Source organism: Prunus dulcis, chromosome 7, assembly GCF_902201215.1.
Source record: "Prunus dulcis chromosome 7, ALMONDv2, whole genome shotgun sequence".
NCBI lineage: Eukaryota > Viridiplantae > Streptophyta > Magnoliopsida > Rosales > Rosaceae > Prunus > Prunus dulcis.
In genome coordinates this window covers 20,218,878-20,238,622 of record NC_047656.1, presented here as the reverse complement: position 1 = coordinate 20,238,622, position 19,745 = coordinate 20,218,878, and the positions used below count along the sequence as shown (strand labels likewise).

Here is a 19,745-nt window from a genome sequence, read left to right as displayed (position 1 = left end):
TTGTATTGAAATAGTTGAGTTTAGTTTCCACCCACCACCAAAGGTGATGTGGGTTTCGTAATGAGAAAATGGACAGAAAAAAGGGCCCCATAGAAAACCCCCCAAAAAAAAAAATGAAAAGAAAAGAGAAGGGTAAGCTGCGCGCAGTGATAGCAGCCATAACGGAGGAAGTGGACACCATTCGAAATCCAAAGGAAGCCGAGTATTAGAGGAATTGGAGGAGGGAGGATGGGTCATGGTGTACACAGTACCAGAGGAACCACTTTACCATTTTGTTGTTATTCTTGTTCAGCTCGGTCCTCCTCGTCGGTTTCTCTGACTCATGGGCAGCGTCCTCCGAGTCTTGGCCCAAGTTGTGTGAGGTACGCGGTGCTTGGTGCCGGCTTCGCCGGCCTCTCAGTTGCGTGGCACTTGTTAAAGCAGAGTCCCAAAGACTCGTGTATACGCATTGACATTTACGATGAAGTTGGAATCGGAGGAGGTGCATCGGGCGTTTCAGGAGGCCTTCTTCACCCTTATTCCCCTAAAGCCAAGCTTCTATGGCGTGCTGCCGACTGCTGGAATGAATCTTTAAACCTTTTGAGCGTTGCCGAAGCAGCAGCAGCTTCTGCTGCTCAAAATCCTAATGAAGACGACCCATTGCCAATTGTTAGAAGAAGGTTTGCTTTTTTCTTCATTCCATTGCAAACCCTGAACACAATATTCATGTTTGTTATGTTGACATTGGGTCTCAAATTTCCATTGGATTTTCGTCCATTACGAAAAGGAATATTTGTAAATTGAATTGAATTATGGAAACTTTGAAAGTAAAGTTGAAATCTTTGGTTGTGTTCTACTTGCAGCATTTGTGGGGTTGGAGCGAGGGGCTTATGCATTTTAGTCTGTCTAACATCTTGAAAGGTTTTCTTTCACTCTTTATCTTTGCATTAGTTTAGCTAATAGGCATGTCTTGTATTTGTTCTCTTCAGGGGCATCTTGAGACCAGCCCTGAGCATGAAGAACTTGATGATGTTGAAAGATGTAATTTTCCCTCATCATTCTATTAGCACAACAGCTTCAACACTTGATTTTCGACCTCTTTATGATCCTAGTATATTTTGTTTTATGTCATTAGAATGCCCAGAATTGCCTTGCCAGTTGCAGAATAGAAACCATTAACAACGATGCTGCCCAAAATCTTCTACCCAGTATATGTGTACCTTTCAACACCTCATTTTATATGCCTGAAGCTGTTAATATTTATCCTCAACGCTATTTACAGGTCTGGATATTTATGCCCCCGACCCCTCTCCCCTCCTATCTTTTTAGTAACGTATGTTTTCTTCTTTTTTTTTGGTGTTAATTTCTTGTTCTCGTGGTTATTTTTCCAGGCACTCTTCTTAGCATGTCAAAATTTGGTGAAGGAACTATATTCTGATGGCTTTGGAGTAAAAGAATTACATTTGCACAAGAGTTCTGTCCACAAACTCCTAGACCTAGAAGGTAATGACCCTACCATTATTTCAATCTTTAATTAGGCTCATGTTGTTAGTGTCTTAAAACACCAACTTTTTATTTAGTAACTTTGATTGTTCAGTAATTTCTGAGAAGTTATCTTTTCATGTTTAGTTAGTGTCTGATTACAGTTGATGTTAGGGGAATACCAGGCAGTAATAGTATGTCTAGGTGCGAAAGCAGACTTGCTTCCTGAGCTCTGTGGGAGGCTTCCTTTGAGGACATGCAGAGGTGTCGTTGCACATCTTCAGCTTCCTGATCATTTAGGGTGAAGTTCTTCTCTGCATTATATTTGTATAAAACAGGCTTTAGTTAAGGGGATAAAATTTCATCACTCATTTGACATTTCTGTTTTTTCTTTTGTCCTTTATAGTTTGGTATCTGAATGGCCTAATTCTATATCTACGAAACTCATATTGTAAAGTTCTGTGTTTGAAGAGAGGAGTATCCAAGTCTTGGCCCCTCGATATTGTCAGATGCTTGGCTTGCTGTGCAAGGTCCTCGAAATTTATATATGGGCTCAACATGGGAATGGAAATCAAGAAACTCATCACCAAATGTATGTGCAGCTGAAGCCACAGAAGCCCTTAACGAGCTTCTGCCGAAGGCATGTGCCATTTTTCCTGCTCTGAAGGATTGGAGCTTTGCTGGAGCCAGGGCTGGCCTGAGGGCAATGCCACCACTCACTCCTCATGGCTCACTTCCCCTTTTGGGTTGTGTCAATGACATTGTAGGCGAAAACCGAACCTCCAACTACTGGTTATTTGGAGGGCTTGGTTCAAGGGGATTGTTGTACCATGGTTGGCTTGGGAAGTTGATGGCAGAAGCTGTGCTTTCATGTAGAGAAGAATTAATCCCAGATGAATTAACCTCCTGGAAGAAAAGAAGACAATAATTAATACGTAACTCTTTGTTCATTTATGTTAGCTCTTTGAGTTAAGGTTCCAGCTTTTTATCAATGCTGAACCTTTTCTTAAGAAAGGGAATGCCCTCCTACAAGAAAAATTAAAAAAGCAAAATTCATATGCCGCAAAATTGGGCGACTGTTTTCGTATTTTATATATTATTTATGTGTGAGTTTAATATCTTATCGCCTCCCTCAATAGGAAAAGTTCTAAAAAGACCAATACTGAACTCCCCGAAACCCTAACGGATATATATTTTTCTTCTGTGGATTCATTTTACCCCGATCCGTTGGTATTTTAGTCTGCTTTCCCTTTATCCTTAGAAACAAAGAGTATGTTGTCCAGCTTGCACATGGAGGGGTTGTCTCGTTCGGAGCAGTAGGGGTACACAGAAAATATAAATTATCTGTGTTCATATTGGTGTAATCTTTTAAAAAACCATATCTAGGTGTGTTATACCAAGTGAAAATCCAACAAGGATCAGGAGCAATTATGGGGGGAAGACCAGGAGGATCAATTAGAGATCACGGTCAAGATCCACCTCCAGTGCTTCATCCTGTAACCAAGTTTTTTTATAAGAACGATGATGAGGATCTCTGGATCCGTATTTGGTTGTAGGAGATGACATGTATGCTCTATCCTCGTCCAGGTTTGGGATGGTTACAAAGGTCTCCTTCGATTCTAGTATGTATTCTATAAGCAAACCCTTGACACTAGAGGGTTTGAAATACTAGGAAGAGTATTATACGTCATATAGAGAATATGCATATTGCACAGAGTGTATGGTTCATTTTAGGAACTTGGATTTTTGTCTTGTGTCTTGTCCCGATCACCACTTTCCGAATTGTTGATGAAGGAGAAGGAAGCTGCATCATCAAGACCTTGCATTCAACTTCTACATCGGTTTCAGCTTCTCTCCGTAACTTCCTTCCTTGAATTCATGTTTCTCTTTAATTTCTTCTTCTTCTTCCCCTTGTACTAAATTCAATCTACTTAGTTGTTGTTTATATGATTTTATAACTCAGAGATTGTGAGGATAACGAACCTAAAGGAGGAGGAGGAGAAGAAGAAGAAGGAGAAACAACGTGCCAGGTAGGTAACTTTACCATCTTTCATTGCCCCTAATCAAGTTGCTTTAGAATTATTAATTATTAAAGAAAATGAGTGGAAAAGAAGAGGAACATTTGTCTTTGTTGATTCCTTCACTAAATATAAGCGAAGCATGCTGCAGTTTTGCTTGATATTTTTCCCTCGTCTAAAAACAAAGGTGATGTATGTGAAATCTTTGTATTTATTAATGCCAAGCCATGAATTAAATTCTGCACGTCTTGTAGAGTAGTTTTTCTTAGTCTTTGTGGTTTCTGATGATGTATAGCCTATGGGTGTGTTTCACAGCACGGACTAGTGGAAAAGAGACGCAACGGGAAGCGCCGGACCACAAAAAAAAAAAAAAAAGGCCCCCCAAGTCTATTAAATCCTTGGGCATCTGTTTGAAGAGACGCTTCATTTTGGGCAAACCCCGAAGTTGAATTGAATTGAATTGGAATTTGGCAATCACACTCTTCATGCTCTCTCTCGTGAAGTTGGGTTTGTTATGACATTATTAGATGAAAGACTCAGGATTAGAGAAGTGGGTTTTTACTGTTAAACTCTTTTACTGCCTTGCCTGCCACTATCCGATTGAGAGAGAGTTTTCACCAGCTGCTTAATTACTTTCTCCCATCATTCTGGACTTGTAATCTGCATAATGTTACTTGTTATTAGTAAATTTGTGCTCTAAAGATTGGTGATTTATTTTAGTAAATCGAGAATACTAATATTGATAGTAAGACTAGTTTGCGCGACCCAAACACAGGCACCCGAATTCAAATTCCCTCCTCATAATTTAGATTAGATTGAAGTATAATATTTTTCGTACTTAAAAAAATACTATTTGCACACTATTTGAGAGGTTTATTGGATTCATTTGTGCTTCTGTTTGCAATGGAAAATTGCTTTTATAAACATAATTGCAAGGATAGAAACATGCTTGAATGATGCTTAGAAGTTCCAATCCAACCCAACTCGCGCCCCTAACAAAATCTACTCCTTGCTTTCATACACCTTCGTATATTTGAACTTGGCATACTCGTAACAATTCTCATCGAGGTTCATTTCAAGAAATATAAACTCAACTCAACCATAGTTTTCCATTCAGTTACAGCACAATATGGTTTTAATTAACATAGATACAATCCTTATATACATTCTTATGTGAAATAGATTCAAAGTTGGAAGCTAACAAAATATCCATCCAGATATAGGCAGGCCATCTATACATTTATCAAAATGGTTTTTCCATCATGAAATCTTGGCCCCTCTGATCTTTCCATAAGGAGTTATTTACCTGTACACAGAGCTATCCAAGCAGATAGCAAGGCTATTTACATAGTATCTTCTCTTGCAAACCATCCAACCCATCTATACTGGCCGAAAGCTGACCAGATTAGGCAGGGCAGCAGACTGAAGCTTCCTGATTTCAGATGCAGTCACCTTGCAAGACTCCAAGGTTAGTGAACGTAAATTCTTCAATGGCTTTAAATACTGCAACCCCTCGTTTGTAATGCGAGAATTTGAAACATTCAATGACACCAAAGCAGTCAATCCTGCATTTTCACAGATACGAAAAAGGATAGACGATGAATCAAACATAGAATGTTAAGTTTGATCGTAAACAAAATCTTCTTTGAGTCATAATGGAGGCTCTGAGGGGCTGAATCTGATTAGAGTTGCGACAAAAGATCCCTGACGCAATGCATCAAATGCTCTAGGAGAAGAAAATCAAACTTAGGAAGACTTAATGACACCGTTTCTATATAACAGCTCTAGGAGAAGAAAACCAGAAAAGAGAAGCCAAAAATACCAGAAATCAATTCCAAGGATTTATCCGTCAACTTGCAGTTCTGTGACAAATTTAGCCATGTCAGACCGACAAGATCTTTGATATTCTTTACACCAGCATCAGTCAGTCCTCCACCACATATTTCAAGAGATTGAAGATTCTTGAAGTCTGTTTTCACAAAAGAAAGAAAAGAAAAAGAAAACACATAGAAAGGTATGAACTATAGAACAAGAAAATTACTGCTAAGTTGCAGAAGTTAAAATGTAAAATCAAATTTCCCATTCTATTCCACAGTCAATCTCATGATGGGGGAAGAAAGCATGTAACGAATGAAACGAAAATATTTCTTCTTTTTTTTCTTTCTAAAGAGGAGCAAATGTCATGCATGTACTATAATGTGAAAAATCTAAAAGAGTAATCAAAATGATTACTTCCTCAAGCGTGTAATACCCACATAGGAAGCTCAGGCTTCTCAACTGCCCTCAGTGTTGGAGAGTAATCCAGAGAAAAGTTAGTTTACTAGACCAAGGAATGAGTACAGTTTCATTATATAAATAAATGAAGATCATACTGCAAATCTTATAGCATACATTTTAAACAGTTTGCTCCAGAATCCGAAATGTGTGCACCAAAAAGGTCGAGGTGCGTCAATCCCGTAAGACCTGTATCGGCAACACATGGGACAAATGGGTTCAGGCATCAACAAACACACATGAAGGGAGTGAAGCTAAAACATGTGATTACAAATGTATGAGAAATGTCTATAAAGTTTTTTCTTTAGAAGAATATTGATTTGAGTGGAACTCAATGCTTCAATCACGGGCTAAAAGATGAATGATATAAAAGGAATGTGCATCGCCTCTTGAAGCGTAAGCCTATCCCACATGAATATACAAAGTAGCCCTCATGATATCTTGGCTTAAATTTAGTGATTGTGAGTCCAGAGTAGTGCATAGCCAAACCAATTATATAAAAGTTCAGCATTCAAAGGAATACTACAACTAAAATACACAAAAATCCTTACTTGTAATAACTGCAAGTCCAGCATCAGTAATCTGCCGAGCGTCCAGATTAATTGATTTGATAGATGTCAGCCCAGATAACTTTTTCAAGCCACTGTCAGTTACTTGGGTGAACGACAAGTTCAAATTTTGGAGATTTGTCAAACCTGGAGGTGACAACAACCAATCAACTCAACTAATGCATTAAAAACACAGTAATGAGGAACATGCACCAAATAAACTGCAGAACAATAAATAGACAACAAAGTATTCTAAACTGGATAAACTGAGAAAAATGACAATCCTCCCGAATAAAAATCATTTAAATTAAATGACCAATACATATGTTAGAAGCTATAGACAGGATGATGGGATATCAATATAACAATGGGACCTTGTGTAACTTTGAACATTAATGGGACCTTGTGTAAATATATAACATTCAAATAATAAAAACAGCCAACTGTGGGCAGGGTCCTCACCTGAGACATGACGAAGCCCATTGCTTCCAACTTCAGTATCAGATAGCTCCAAGTTCTTCAAGAGTGTCAGACCTTCATAAAAGAACACCATAAAATCAGATAGGTTCTATTGCAAATAAAGCAAAGTCATTCACAAACTTCCCAACAAAACTTGTATTCCAAATCCTGATCTTTGAACTGATTATCCAGTTAGATTATTTCAAAAATCAGGACCACAGTTTAAAGTAACCCAAATTGGAAATATGAACACATTATTGCAATCTTTTTAGCTGCTTGGTTAAATATAGGGTTGGGAATCTAATGAACACATTGAACTACACCTTGGATATTAATCTTTCACAAGCAGCCCTACTGTGAGTTCAGCAAAGAGAACAGAGTCAAAATGAAAATGCATGCGAAATTATCAATTTAAACTGAGAAAAGGGGGCACGCTTAGATTTGTCAAATGCATGCAATTGCAATTAGTTAGGGTAACAATCTTCCATCCTCGTACATTTTTAGCGCTTGTGAAAATACATATGCTAGTTATGAATGAAGCACCATGTCCCACTTCCATACCACTTAAAAATATTGGAAAAGAACCCAGCCCATGCAAACCATATTACTGCAACCCAAAACGAAAAATGGTAGAATCAGAAATGCAAACCTGCCAAATTAGCAAGCCCCTCATCACCTATCTTACAGGAATCCAAGTTCAGGCTCTCCAAATTCGTTAAACCTGATAGAAGCGTTAACAGGTATAAGTCAAATTTATGACTAGTACTACTACTATCAGAAAGTTGAAAACAAATGTATCTCTTGCATTCAGGTCAGCTGCGACCAGAAAATACAATATACAGAACAGTTCAGTGAAATATGTACAAGAGTATTATCTTACATAGAGGAACTTGCAACTATTGATCTAATCCAACAAAACTATAGCACAATATGGTAGTCTCCCGATCATAACAAAAATTATATACTGCTAATAAGCTCTAACTTCCACAATATAGTTTTAAGGTGAATTTTCAACTCTAAACAAAATACCCTTTTGTTTTCTAAGGTTACTATTCTAGCTGCACAGGACAGAATACCCCTTTTCACCCCAGCGGAAAAAGTGGAAAGAACACCGGGAAAAATTGATATAAACTTCCCCAGAATGCAAACTAATATCCTTGTGTCTTGCAAAGGAAAATAAGATGTCAGGAGAGAGAGAGAGAGAGAGAGAGAGAGAGAGAGAGAGAGAGAGAGAGAGAGAGAACCTTTTAGATGCATCAAACATGCATCTGTGATATTGTTGAATCCCAAGCTCAAAACCTTCAAGTTCGTAAGTCCTGTAGAAGCATAGTTAATGCGGCAAAGTCAAGGTTACCAACTATTCAACCAAATAAAAATTACAAAAATTGAGTAAATCTGTTAATCAAATATGGTTAGTGTGGCAAAGTCAAGATTATCAACTACTCAGCCAGTTAAAAATATAAAAAATTGAGCAACTTGTTAAACAAATAACCAGATCCATGTGGTCACAAATCCTATTATCACTCACCCAAAAGCTTATCGCATCCTTCATCAGATAGTTCGCATCTGTTTAGATTTAAGTAAGACAGGGCAACAAGAGCTGCACCAGAAACAAATAATTTTAACAAAACATAGGATGCCCATATTCTCCTAAAATAACAGTACAAAAATTGTGCCGTACAGACCTTTAAGAAGTTTGTTGACATGTATGTAATACCCACAGTTGTGCACGCTTTTTTAGAAATATTAAAGTGAATCTTTTGTTTCGAAAGCTATATCAGTCTTAAGGACAACTATCAATGTTGTTAATACAATCATTAGAAAACACAAAACAACAAAGAGAAAGCAAACCTGAAATAGACTCTAGACATGAGGCAGTAACAACATTGCATCCCTCTAAATTCAGCATACTAAGCTTGTGCAAGCCTGCCATGCACAAACGAAGACCAATCAACTAAGCTTCACAAACTACTGATAAACAAGCAATACAGCGGATAAACCCAAATAGTCCAGAAAATTGATAGACTAAAGAAAAGCATAAATCAGTATGAAAATGTCAAATGGGATTGCCAGTCTCTCATTGGCCGATCTCCTTGCCCTCTCATAGCAACATTCCTTTTTATATAAGATATTTTCCTTTCTTGGTTTCTTAGCACAAACCTAATAATAAAGGAGAAATAATCTTAAAAGGAGCAGGAATTGTTGCTGCAGCTGTATAGCGTCAGCTCAGATGGTAGTGATTCATCAAAGTTGGATTTCCCCTCTATCATAGTTATGATGTAGGTAGTTGTCACCATCCTATTCTTCGAATTATATATAAGGTATTTTTTGAGGTATGTGTGTGCATCTACCACAAACACACAAATAAGAAACACAAAATTAAGGAGAGAGCAGCAGAATTTATTGGTGCATCAACATGACACCAACTATAAAATACCTTTCAAATAAGAAACACCAGTATCAGTAATGTTACAGTTGGATAACTGCAACTCATTCAGGTCAGTAAGCCCTGAGAAATATGAAAATAAGAGTGTCAAGATGTGCTGATCCAAACTGATATTATGCAATTAAGCAAGAAAACAAAATTAATCCCAAACAAAATTCAATCTACAAGGAAAATCCTTGAAAATGAAACAGCTTTTGCAGCTTCCTCTTTCCAAACAATCAATCTGAACCTTATTGGGAACATTGAACAAGAATTGGATATAGCAGGACATTAGACAATACAATCAGTAACATGATCAGTCAATGTTAGGTTCCTTCAAGTGTACATCAAACATTAAGTGTCAAGGATACTCTGAGGAGATTCTAGAGGACTACATTTCTGTCATTAAAAAATCATATTCTAGTTATATCACGAAAGAATACAATGATTTTGAGATAAAATACCTGAGATGGTCTTCAAATCAGAATCCGTGATGCAATTACAACATCTAACATTAAGAGACTTTAGCTTCATCAAATCTGCAAAAAAAAAATATAACTCTAACGTGTTACACCCGAAATCAATGAATCACTAATTTCATATAGCTACCATTAACCACTTAAATTGTAAATTCATAACAATGAAAAAGAAGGCCATAACCTCAATTAGTTAGTTTACCCTACTCCTTATTCTCATACCCATAAAAGAGAAGCCAAAAATCATCAAGGAGTTTTTGAAGCTTCCCAGCAATGGAAAAACATATGAACAGCAATGCCATGTCACTTAGCTTCATGCCTTGATGATTGAGACTGAGATGACAAGTTCCATCTAATTAGACAACATAATTCATTTTTAAGCAGGGTACCTTTAAGATGAACAAATCCACCATGAATTTCTTGACACCTCTCCAGGTCCAACTTTTCCAAGTTAACTAAGCCAGAGAAAGCACGCATCCCTTCAGCACTTATTGCATTGCTCCTTTTAAAACTCAAAGATTTCAGGTTTGACAGACCTGCAGAGCAAGGTCAGAATAAGCATTTACATCATCCAACTAAAAAGCTAATTTGGAAAGTTTAACTGGTACAAAAGACTATTCAAGTGAAATTAGTTCAAAATAGAGAAGAAAGGCATGAATACAGAACTGCATGTGATTCCAGTATACCATAAACTAAGAGCCTATTGAATTAACAATCAGATCATCAAAGACAACAAAAAAGTTGGACCATAAGATCAAATTAAATAACTTATAATCTCCAGAAACAAGCCACATAACAATGGTTGAGTGCAAAAATAGCCAAGATAAAACAAATAAAAAACAGAGATTTACCACTTATGTGTTTAAGTCCACGTTCTGACACATGGTCACAGTAATTATAAGTTAATGCTTGGAGGTTTGAGCAGTCTTTGAGGAGAGCCAATCCAGAATCTGTCACCTCAGAACTAGAAAGATCAACAGAAAGTAATGATGAACCTTGTGAAGAGATGACATCCATCCAACTGTCTTTCACATCAGGGAATTCACCCAAACCAATATCCTGCAATTACAAAAGAAAAATCTAGATAAAGACAAAGCCTTTCCAAATTTCAACCATCCACTAGCACATTACCTCGAGAGCGCAATCCCTAAAAGCTTCAAGAGAAACTTCAGTAAGAGAATGGGAGGAGACCAATTCGTTGAAGATCTGTTGGCTAACATCCCTTGGTAGCATTGAAAACGAACTGTATTTGTCAATGTCCTGTAACAGAGATGCATATGTAACAGCAGGCATAAATAAACGAGGACCTGAAAATTAATGCATATATAATTCTTCCCACACGTGATACACACAAGCTCAAGCTTACATGTGCCATAAAAAGCAAGTACCTGGCATATTTTACAAATGCATAATTCCAAGAGAGATGGGCAAATGCCTGCTCCTCCTGAAGACTGTTCTACAGTAGGCCGCAAAGATGAAGGTCCCAGCCATTTTGAACTGCCACTTCTTCCAGACACGGCTCTACAGATGCCATCTTCGACGACTGGTTGGTTTCTCTTCCTCGAACAAATTCCCCCCATCATCTAATTTGTACTGAATTGATCTCATGAAATACGCAGCAAAATAATATTATTGCTAGCCATTCCAGAATAGAAATTCATGGGCATGAACTCTACTCGGTCCTGGAAGGGAAAAAAACAAACAAACAAACAACATTATTTGTATGTTAAACAATAGATGCATATCATATGTGGAACATGCTAAATAGCAGCCAAACGAAAGAAGCAATATCTAGCAAACTGTTGAGCATAGCGATTCATTTTCCCACATTGGAAATTAACGTTTATACTTGTCATACCAAAACAAACAAACAAAAACAAACCCTGAACTGAAAATAAGATGTTGGGAAAATAACAAGAGCTCGTCATGGCATGGTCACATGGCTATGGGGATGAACTATCCAGTCCAGCCGGAGCCAGTGGTAACAGAAAAAGAAATACTTTCAGTATACTTTTTCATTAATAAAAAGAAGAAGAAGAAGAAAAAAAGGAAAATTACCCACATCATAAATCAACTTTAGGAACAAATATAATAAAATAAGTACGATGATAATTCAAAATTTTACTCTTGGTTTGTTTCAGGTTCGTAGTTAACACAAGTAGTCATATTTCTCGGATAACAAATAGAAACAGAGAGTGTAATAGTATCGGCTAAACTGTAGCGATCACTTATTGATAATCAATACAACTTACAAGGGAAAAGAAACACAAGTCTCACCCAATAATTCAACGATCAAGGAGAAGAGCGAGAGAGGGATTGAAACTGAAATAGCAATAAAGTGGAGGTTAGGAATTACGACTTGGAAGGACAAGGAAGGGAAAATAGAAGGAGAGAAAGAGTGAGGTGTGGTTGAGAACTTGAGAGAGACGAACCCCCATCTGATCTTCGCCACGTGGCTTTTCGCGCGGCATAATCAGACTCTTCCCTACTCACGAGTAGCTTTAGGCTTTTAGCCTTGAATGAAAAATGAACGAGATAAAAGAAAATGAGACGTAATAAGTTAACAGAGATAGAGAGACACGCCATGCGGTCATGACTCATGGGCGGCTACTGTGGGTCCCGCTCCGACGTTCCGACCCCACTTGATTGTGTTCTTTTCTTCTTCTTTTTTCACCCGGCGGGAAAAGCAAGGTATTGCCTCGTGGAATAATTAATAATTAATTAGTAAAGAACCAATGGGCCAAATTCCTTGAAAAGGAACTTTAACCAAGAGGCCGCCGTCTCGGTTTTAGTCTTTGCATCAGTGAGCTTTGGGAATAAAATCAAGTTGGTTTGGTTTCATGCATACTCCACCTCCCTGGTGGGGGGCTGTCACTTTAATCTTTATTTCTCTTTTAACTTATGCCACTTATCCTTGTTTTGAAAGTTATTGGTTATTGCAAAACACTCACTATTAGTATAGTGATTTGGAGTGGTTTAGAACAATTGTTTCTTTAAAAAAAATTATGCGTTTGAGTTATAGTATCTGTATAGCGTGTTTAAATTTAATATGTTATCGACCCTCTTAATAAAAAAATATTTGAAAAAAGTTATTGATTTGTATTATATTTATTATATTGGCGGGGGAATGATGGATTTTGATGTTGGTGGTTGAATATTATAGGATAGGAGGGCCTCAACATAAATGATGACGAAGAAATGAAGAGTTTACTTGCAAGAAATGTTTTTGCTGTTGGACCCCAATTTTGCAAGAAACAATTGGAAGAATTATAGAAATAATAATGAAGGTTGTAACAATAAAAAAGCTTGCGAGGAAGAAACAAGTTGCGGAATTATATAATTAACTTATAGTTTTAGATTGGCGATGTGAGTATTTGGTTGGTGGAATAGTGTGGTTGGGGAGATGGATTTGATTTGAGTATTATTATTTTACATTAATTAATTTGAAGGTGGGTTAGCGGAAGCCCCCTGTTTTCCTAGCACTACCTTCTTCAGTCAGTCAGGTATCAACCAAGGGTCGAGACTCAAGACAAAAATAAAGAAGCCTCATCATGTACTTACGCCCTTGCAAAAAGAAAAAATGAGTGCGTGACGATTTTTTGGAGTAATAATATCAAGATCTGAATAAAAACGAATCATGATTTATAACAGCAGTGTTGTGTTGATTATGATAGCCAAAATAAACAAATAGAGCTCTCTTTTAATTCACCAACCAACATCTTAAAAGTATGACGCACTCAATATTCACAAGGCAAATGAGGTTAATCAATTCAATCTTACAGGCTACAGCTATAGCATAACTCATGGAAAGGATCATTTTAAACAAATTTCGTGCAACTTCTTTATAAGGACGAGCGACAATCAATCAAATTACAAAAAGCTGAAGTACAAGTATGATTATAATACACAACGCATCTTCAGCTACACTCGGGCCATAAAATTTAATTTACTATCATGAAGCTACAACAGATCGGGCAGTGTTCCGTCCAAGGCCAAGACCTAAGCCTAACGGAACGTTATCACTTTTTGTTTTCCCATGGTTATTATGGCTGCACTGGGCAGAATGAGCATGACCATGATGTGATGTTGAATTAGAATTTACATTGACTGCAACCTGACTATTGCCATTTGTGTGGTGAGAATAGGCATCACCATTTTGCACGTTTGAGTTCTTCAGCATATGCCTCATTCCAATCCCCTCCTCCTCATCACGAGCTGATTCTTCAATGTATTCCACATCTTCGTTGTAACCTTTGATCAAGAAATCCGAACAGTTCTTCCTGATCCCGTGATCATATGGATTTCTGAACCGACCACCTGGGCCCCTAAGGTAGTTATAGCGCATCACGTTTGCCATTTCATTAGTTGTAATATTCCGTGATATCTGTAACAAGAGAAAGATTATGGATCTAATAACAAAATCCAATGTCGCAGAATACAAACTAAATTTTTACAAAACCCTTGTAGATTAAAATATATATATATATATATACACATATTTCCTTAACATAGGATTGCAGAGGCTGAAAGGTAGCACCAGTTCACAACACAAAACGTGAAGGAAGAAAATATGCAAAAATATTAAAGTCAGGTTTGATGAAATAGTCTATCTCGAAAATTCATCAGAAACTTCATTTTCAGTACAAATGAATGGAAAGTTTCCATAAATAGAATTATTGTCTGAATAACTAGTGTGCTAAGGCACTCTTTACATAGAGCATGAAGTAGGTAACTTCTTTCACTGTTTTTTGGAGATATTTAACAAAGTCCGGAAATATTTACTTTGCTGATCATAACGATTTTTTTTATTATTAATCCCTTTTTTATTGAGCAAATCAATAAAAGAAAAGACTTACCTGAGATGCTTGTACAACAGTCAAAACTGCCACACCAAAAAAGAGGAAGAAATCCATGATAAAAAATGAAAGAGCACCAACATGACTAGTGGTGACATAATTCATCCATGCTCCAAAAGTAGATGGACTGACTGGATCACTCAAAACTCCTGCAAGAAGAAATTATTTTCTTTTAGCAGGTTAAAGCACACGTGCACACACACACACGAACTTATGGCCCAAGAAACTAAAAAAAATAGAATCAGAAACTTGGAACGTACTCGTAAGAGTAACCCCTCCAGTGAATACCATTGCCAAAACTTCCAGAACAAGGAAAGCAAAGAAATCCCATTTGTTTTTCTGTATAACATGAAAAGAAAAGAAAAAGATTAAACTAATCAGAACATGAAAAGTTGGGTGATATTGAAAAACTAAATTCAGAACTCCACAACTTATCAATGTCAATGTACCTTGCCAATGCAATTGGATACCCAAGGGCAATGGTGGTCAAATTGTTCAACACAACGATCACAAGTGGAACAGTGCTTTGCACGAAGAGGCCTGACAATCTGATGTCAATGCCAGCAAGTCAAGTTAAACAAATGTGTTCGATAACTAAATATGAGGGTCATAATATGTTACTAAAGTCAGCAGTCAATGGCACCTTGCACGTTGCACAGAGCTGAGACCAATTACCAGCTAGCAAGGCAGGGTTATTTATCTCAATCTTCAATAGAGGTTCCTGGTAAAAGATGGCAAATAAAATATTAACATGTTAACATTAACTTTTAGAAATCTTTAGTCAAGCGCACATTATGATTCTCATCTTCTATATGAGAGTTATAACAATAAGCCTTAACTTTTAAAAAAAAATAAAAAGGGAAATGGCCAAAGATGATGCACTATATCATTAATTAAAAACAAAATATGTGGAAAGAGTTTGGGCAAAAAGAGAAGAAAAAGAAAAGAATGGTACGAACATCATCTTTCATATTTTGGGAATCATGGATATTCATTCGGATGTAACCTGGATCCTTGCTGCAATAAGAACAATTTTAAAAAATCAATGAAACATTTAATTAATTGACATTGCTCTAGACTGTAACATAAAACCTATGTATGCATTCATGAAACAACATGTGCATGCACAAAACTAAACATGACTTATTTAAAACAAAAATTATTTTCCATTATGTTGGCTATATCTAATTTAGTAGGTGTATGTTAGCCTACAGCCAGCTTAATCATCATAAATCACATTTCCACAAGTCTGATTATCTGAGGGTGCTGAACAGTTCTAGTATGTTAAGCCAATAACACATAAGGAGCCAAAAAGTGGCAACAATATTGGATCATATACCAATCTGATTTTAAGTTGTCTTTGTCAGAGTGAAAATATATCAATGTTAGAAGAACCATAAACACCGCCAGTTCATAGTATAAAAGAAAAAAGGAGAAAATGAAACATGCAGACCACCAAATACAGGCTTAGACCAAACCATGCCGATAATCATATATAAGAAAGATACAGATCACATATTGGAATACGAACTCTATTTATAATAACTAAATACGATATACTTCACAATATATGTGAACCAGCTGCGTTCTAAGAAAGCTAATTATTTCCAACATGATGGCCAGTCCGGCTGATAAAGTCGGCAATTAACATCAAAGAACTCACAAATACTCAAAGTCATACCTGCTACACCTATAGAACATTACAAGCCCAGAAGTTGCAAAGAAAACTCCGAGCCATGCAACAAAAACTGATCCAGCTGTTAACTTTGGCAGATTTGGTGCTGCAACCAAATTGGACAGGGGAGCAGGAGGCATTGTAAATATTGTATGGTCATGACATTAAGGACACATAAGGAAGTTTCAAATAGAGATCAGGGTAGATACCCATGATGACAGAATGAGTATAGGTCACCAGGAGCACAAATATTATGCACCAAAGTACTGGTGCAAGTCCTAGTTTTGAAACTTGTCCAAGACGACTGTTCCCGTCACAATGTTTGTCAAGCAGCCTTCTAGCATTCCCCTACAAAATCACGTTATCAGAGCATGGTCAGTTCTTTCCATTCTTTCATTTATGAGTTCTATTATATAAATTTTATACGCAAGGCTCAAACCTGAAACAAGCACCAAACTAGGAAAAAAGTTATTCTAGGGACTTCCAGGTAAGTCTATAAACAGAAATGCCATAGTGGGAACAAAGGAAGCAACAAAACTGATAGTATCCACTTGTTAGATATTACCAAGGCATTCTTTCAAAACATAATAGGAATAGAAAAGAATCAATTGAAACAAAAAGGACTTATCACATCACATCATTACACAGCACGACAACTAATGTCCTCAAATTCAATGAACAAACAAGTAACATTACTAACCAATGTTAAAAGTGTTTTGGTTATGGAACACGTACAAGGAAAAAAGCAACTTGTCTGTGATTCTTATCAGCAGCAAGTTGTGCAGGTGTAAGGCCGGTGTTATCTGTAACCATTAAGTCCTCCTTCTTCCCAGCCTGTACCAACACCGTGCATGCCTCCAAGTTACCCCTGATAGCAGCCCAATGCAAAGGAGTGCAACCTGAAATCACACAAAATGAAGAATAAATTAATAATCATGCATAATAAGTGAAAGATTTTGGAATGCGTACAGTCATATGATAATGGAAGACAGGTGGTACTTACCCTCTTTATCTTGCCGTCCTTTATATGCATCCAGAAATAAAAGAAGACGTATACAATCAGCAAAACCTTTATAAGCAGCCCTAAACACAAAAGCAAAACCAAAAAAAAAAAAAAAAAAGTCAAATCAAATATACATATTATAAGCAAAAATATGATACATGTTACTTATGTAGAAAAATAGAACTTATCGTTGGAAAAGAGTAGGAAAGTAGATGAAAATGGCTGAACCAGCTTTTGCCTATAGGAACAGAGGACGGTAAACAGAGCGAACAGAGGACGGTAAACAGAGCAAACAGAGCAAACAGCACAAGTCTTTAACTAAATAATCATGACCAATGGACATACATACAAAATTTCACACTAAAAAATTCCCAGAATATAATCTACCGCACAAAACTGTAGCAAGAAACATCGATGTATGGCCCATTGCAGAAGTGCACATTTCAAATTAAATAAATGTCATCAATTCTGTTCGACATTGAGGGTTTTAAGAGAACAGCTTGGTGTCGGTCAATAAGTGTCACAATTATATTGAAAATGGCCATATAGAGACCCCAAAAATAATAAAACCAAGCTATGTGACCGGTAAAAACTAGACCATAAGTAATATATCAGAAAAAATTAGATTTACTTTCACACAATTAAAATAAGATTATGAAAACCATGCTTTGACTAGAAAAGGGTGAAAAATTCAACAATCACTCTCAAACCATAGGAAAGAAATTTGGTATACAAACGAATATTACTAATAACAAACAATACAAGGATAATATTCTCACTTACCAATGTAAGGGGCTTCTCCCATCATTATCAGGCACATCAGGGTCAGCATTCCATTTTGAAACAATATGGTATAGGAAAGCAGTCTGACCATATTGAGCTGCAACATGTGTAGTCTGTGGTCATATCAAATTAGATCAGTACAGTACATATGCTTCAGGCTCTTTCAGCCAAATAATCAGCCAAAATGGGGTAAAAAGCTCTTACTAAACCAAGAACCTATAATTTAAAACAAGTACTGTCATTTACTTATCCACTTCCAATCAAATACTAAACTCATTGTTGTATCAGTATATACCTTTCAGTAACCATACTCGAAGGAAATCATTAATTACTGATTGCTAATATTTGACTTGACTTAAAATATTCAAATTAAACCTGGCCTCAAAATCTTTAGTTTAAGGAATAATGGCATGAAAGTCCATTTACCAATGCAGATATTGTACTTAAAATAGCTTATACAAACACGCAGATATGAAGACAGATGGTTATGCACAAATTTTGCATCCCAATTTTTTCCCCCAATATCTGTAGTCAACAAAACCATAACATTCTCTTAAGCAGGGTCAGTTAGAATTGTGAAGGGGACCTAAAAGTAAAACTGACCTGATAGCCATACATATCGGCTGCATTTACCCGAGCACCCTCATGGAGTAATAGCTCTGCAACCTGGATTGCACCCCGCACTGCACTCCAGTGTAATGCTGTTTGCCCCGTATGATCTGTGGCATTCACATCACCTCCGTGCTGGCATTTAACAAAACCAAATAACAAACTAGTTATACAAAGACACTTATCCTGGATTAAAATTTGTCTTAAGGAGAACAACAACAATCATTAATGACATCAACAAAAACCAATAGCAAAATGCTTAATGCTAATACAGCATTTCTCGTTATCTTTTTCCTTTTTTTAAAAAAAAACAGAAGAGAAGCATCTGAGCATAAGTTGGCATTTTCAGTTAACTAAGTAACACAAAGTCTAAATGTAATGCCACTAATCAATAATAAATCTCAAATTTGATATGCAATTTAAGCACAATTCACAAACGCATCAAACAAAGCAAACCCTTTTCACCATGCTCCATGGGAAGAAAAAAAAATTAAATAGGTGTAGAGTAAATAAAGAACCTCAATAATATACTGTGCAGCGGCAGTGCGGTTGTTCAGAGCGGCCCACTGGAGGGCATAGTAGCCGAGCCCATCGGTCTCAGAAACAGAGCAACCTTCACACTCCACCAATCTCTGAAGCTTCTCCAAATCCCCGTACGCAGCGGCCGTGTACACGTCGTTTCGCAGACTCTCTTCCCCAATCCCATTGGCGTCGCCATTGTTCGTTGAATTGGCTGAGGCGGCACCCGCAGATTCGTGATCACGGATTTGGACCTCGTCCTCGACGACCTCGATCTCCGACGACATTTCTACGACAGCAATCACACGAAAAAATCGAGCAACACGGCCGGCGGAGCTGGCGTTATTCTTCTTTTCTTTTTCTGTGCGATTAATACATTGGGGGTTTTGGTTCGTTGACCTCTAATCTAGAATTAATAAATAAATTGAGGGTTGGAAGTTTATTTGAGGTTCTAGGGTTTTTCTACGTAGCCGGCCGTGTTGACTGGTGTGGTGCGAGAGAGAGGGGAGAGAAGAAGCCAAAGAATTTGCCTATGGATTGTCAGTAGGCAAATTCCAATATATTTCCTAAGTCTTTGTTTGGCATTTCCTTTTTTTAGTACAAACGAGACAAAACAACAAGAAGAGTGAAGATTCTAAC

At 37.1% G+C, this 19,745-nt stretch overlaps 3 protein-coding genes across 11 annotated transcripts; 1 reads left to right on the top strand and 2 right to left on the bottom strand.

Annotated features, from left to right (window-relative positions):
* Positions 1–68: 68 nt before the first annotated feature.
* LOC117633470 lies at positions 69–2,673 on the top strand. Its single transcript, XM_034367093.1, has 6 exons — positions 69–659; positions 969–1,020; positions 1,115–1,261; positions 1,371–1,482; positions 1,636–1,762; positions 1,933–2,673. Exons 1-6 carry the CDS (start codon positions 229–231, stop codon positions 2,387–2,389), a joined length of 1,326 nt encoding a protein of 441 aa, XP_034222984.1. The 5' UTR covers positions 69–228; the 3' UTR covers positions 2,390–2,673.
* A 1,857-nt stretch (positions 2,674–4,530) lies between these two features.
* On the bottom strand, positions 4,531–12,112 carry LOC117633764 (F-box/LRR-repeat protein 14-like). 9 transcript variants are annotated; one of them, XM_034367518.1, is made up of 17 exons: positions 12,094–12,112; positions 11,939–11,983; positions 11,050–11,343; positions 10,793–10,921; positions 10,513–10,720; positions 10,051–10,197; positions 9,650–9,724; positions 9,198–9,269; positions 8,612–8,686; positions 8,289–8,360; positions 8,005–8,076; positions 7,410–7,481; positions 6,764–6,835; positions 6,305–6,448; positions 5,871–5,942; positions 5,302–5,448; positions 4,531–5,044 (listed from the first exon to the last, which is right to left on the bottom strand). In XM_034367518.1, exons 3-17 carry the CDS (start codon positions 11,242–11,244, stop codon positions 4,860–4,862), a joined length of 1,737 nt encoding a protein of 578 aa, XP_034223409.1. In that variant the 5' UTR covers positions 11,245–11,343; positions 11,939–11,983; positions 12,094–12,112; the 3' UTR covers positions 4,531–4,859. The 9 variants fall into 9 exon arrangements, with proteins under 9 accessions (XP_034223409.1, XP_034223408.1, XP_034223411.1 ...); XM_034367517.1 differs by lacking the exon at positions 12,094–12,112 and having other exon boundaries at positions 11,939–12,069; XM_034367520.1 differs by lacking the exon at positions 12,094–12,112 and having other exon boundaries at positions 11,914–12,044.
* A 1,229-nt stretch (positions 12,113–13,341) lies between these two features.
* Positions 13,342–19,745, bottom strand: LOC117634240 (protein S-acyltransferase 24). The gene is made up of 13 exons (XM_034368234.1): positions 19,106–19,745; positions 18,582–18,722; positions 17,979–18,091; positions 17,196–17,275; positions 16,928–17,091; positions 16,402–16,540; positions 16,199–16,298; positions 15,477–15,534; positions 15,161–15,238; positions 14,967–15,065; positions 14,778–14,856; positions 14,518–14,666; positions 13,342–14,045 (listed from the first exon to the last, which is right to left on the bottom strand). Exons 1-13 carry the CDS (start codon positions 19,391–19,393, stop codon positions 13,614–13,616), a joined length of 1,920 nt encoding a protein of 639 aa, XP_034224125.1. The 5' UTR covers positions 19,394–19,745; the 3' UTR covers positions 13,342–13,613.

Excerpts from the sequence above, each read along its gene's own strand:
- LOC117633470 (XM_034367093.1), top strand. The coding sequence starts at position 229 with ATGGGTCATGGTGTACACAGTACCAGAGGAACCACTTTACCATTTTGT. Across the intron at positions 1,483-1,635 it reads CAAACTCCTAGACCTAGAAG|GGGAATACCAGGCAGTAATA; the intron begins GTAATGACCCTA and ends AGTTGATGTTAG. Across the intron at positions 1,763-1,932 it reads CAGCTTCCTGATCATTTAGG|AGAGGAGTATCCAAGTCTTG; the intron begins GTGAAGTTCTTC and ends CTGTGTTTGAAG.
- LOC117633764 (XM_034367518.1), bottom strand. The coding sequence starts at position 11,244 with ATGATGGGGGGAATTTGTTCGAGGAAGAGAAACCAACCAGTCGTCGAA. Across the intron at positions 9,725-10,050 it reads TGGATTTGTTCATCTTAAAG|ATTTGATGAAGCTAAAGTCT; the intron begins GTACCCTGCTTA and ends TTTTTTTTGCAG. Across the intron at positions 6,836-7,409 it reads GGGGCTTGCTAATTTGGCAG|GTCTGACACTCTTGAAGAAC; the intron begins GTTTGCATTTCT and ends TCTTTTATGAAG.
- LOC117634240 (XM_034368234.1), bottom strand. The coding sequence starts at position 19,393 with ATGTCGTCGGAGATCGAGGTCGTCGAGGACGAGGTCCAAATCCGTGAT. Across the intron at positions 17,092-17,195 it reads AGGACGGCAAGATAAAGAGG|GTTGCACTCCTTTGCATTGG; the intron begins GTAAGTACCACC and ends GTGTGATTTCAG. Across the intron at positions 14,046-14,517 it reads CTGTTGTACAAGCATCTCAG|ATATCACGGAATATTACAAC; the intron begins GTAAGTCTTTTC and ends CTCTTGTTACAG.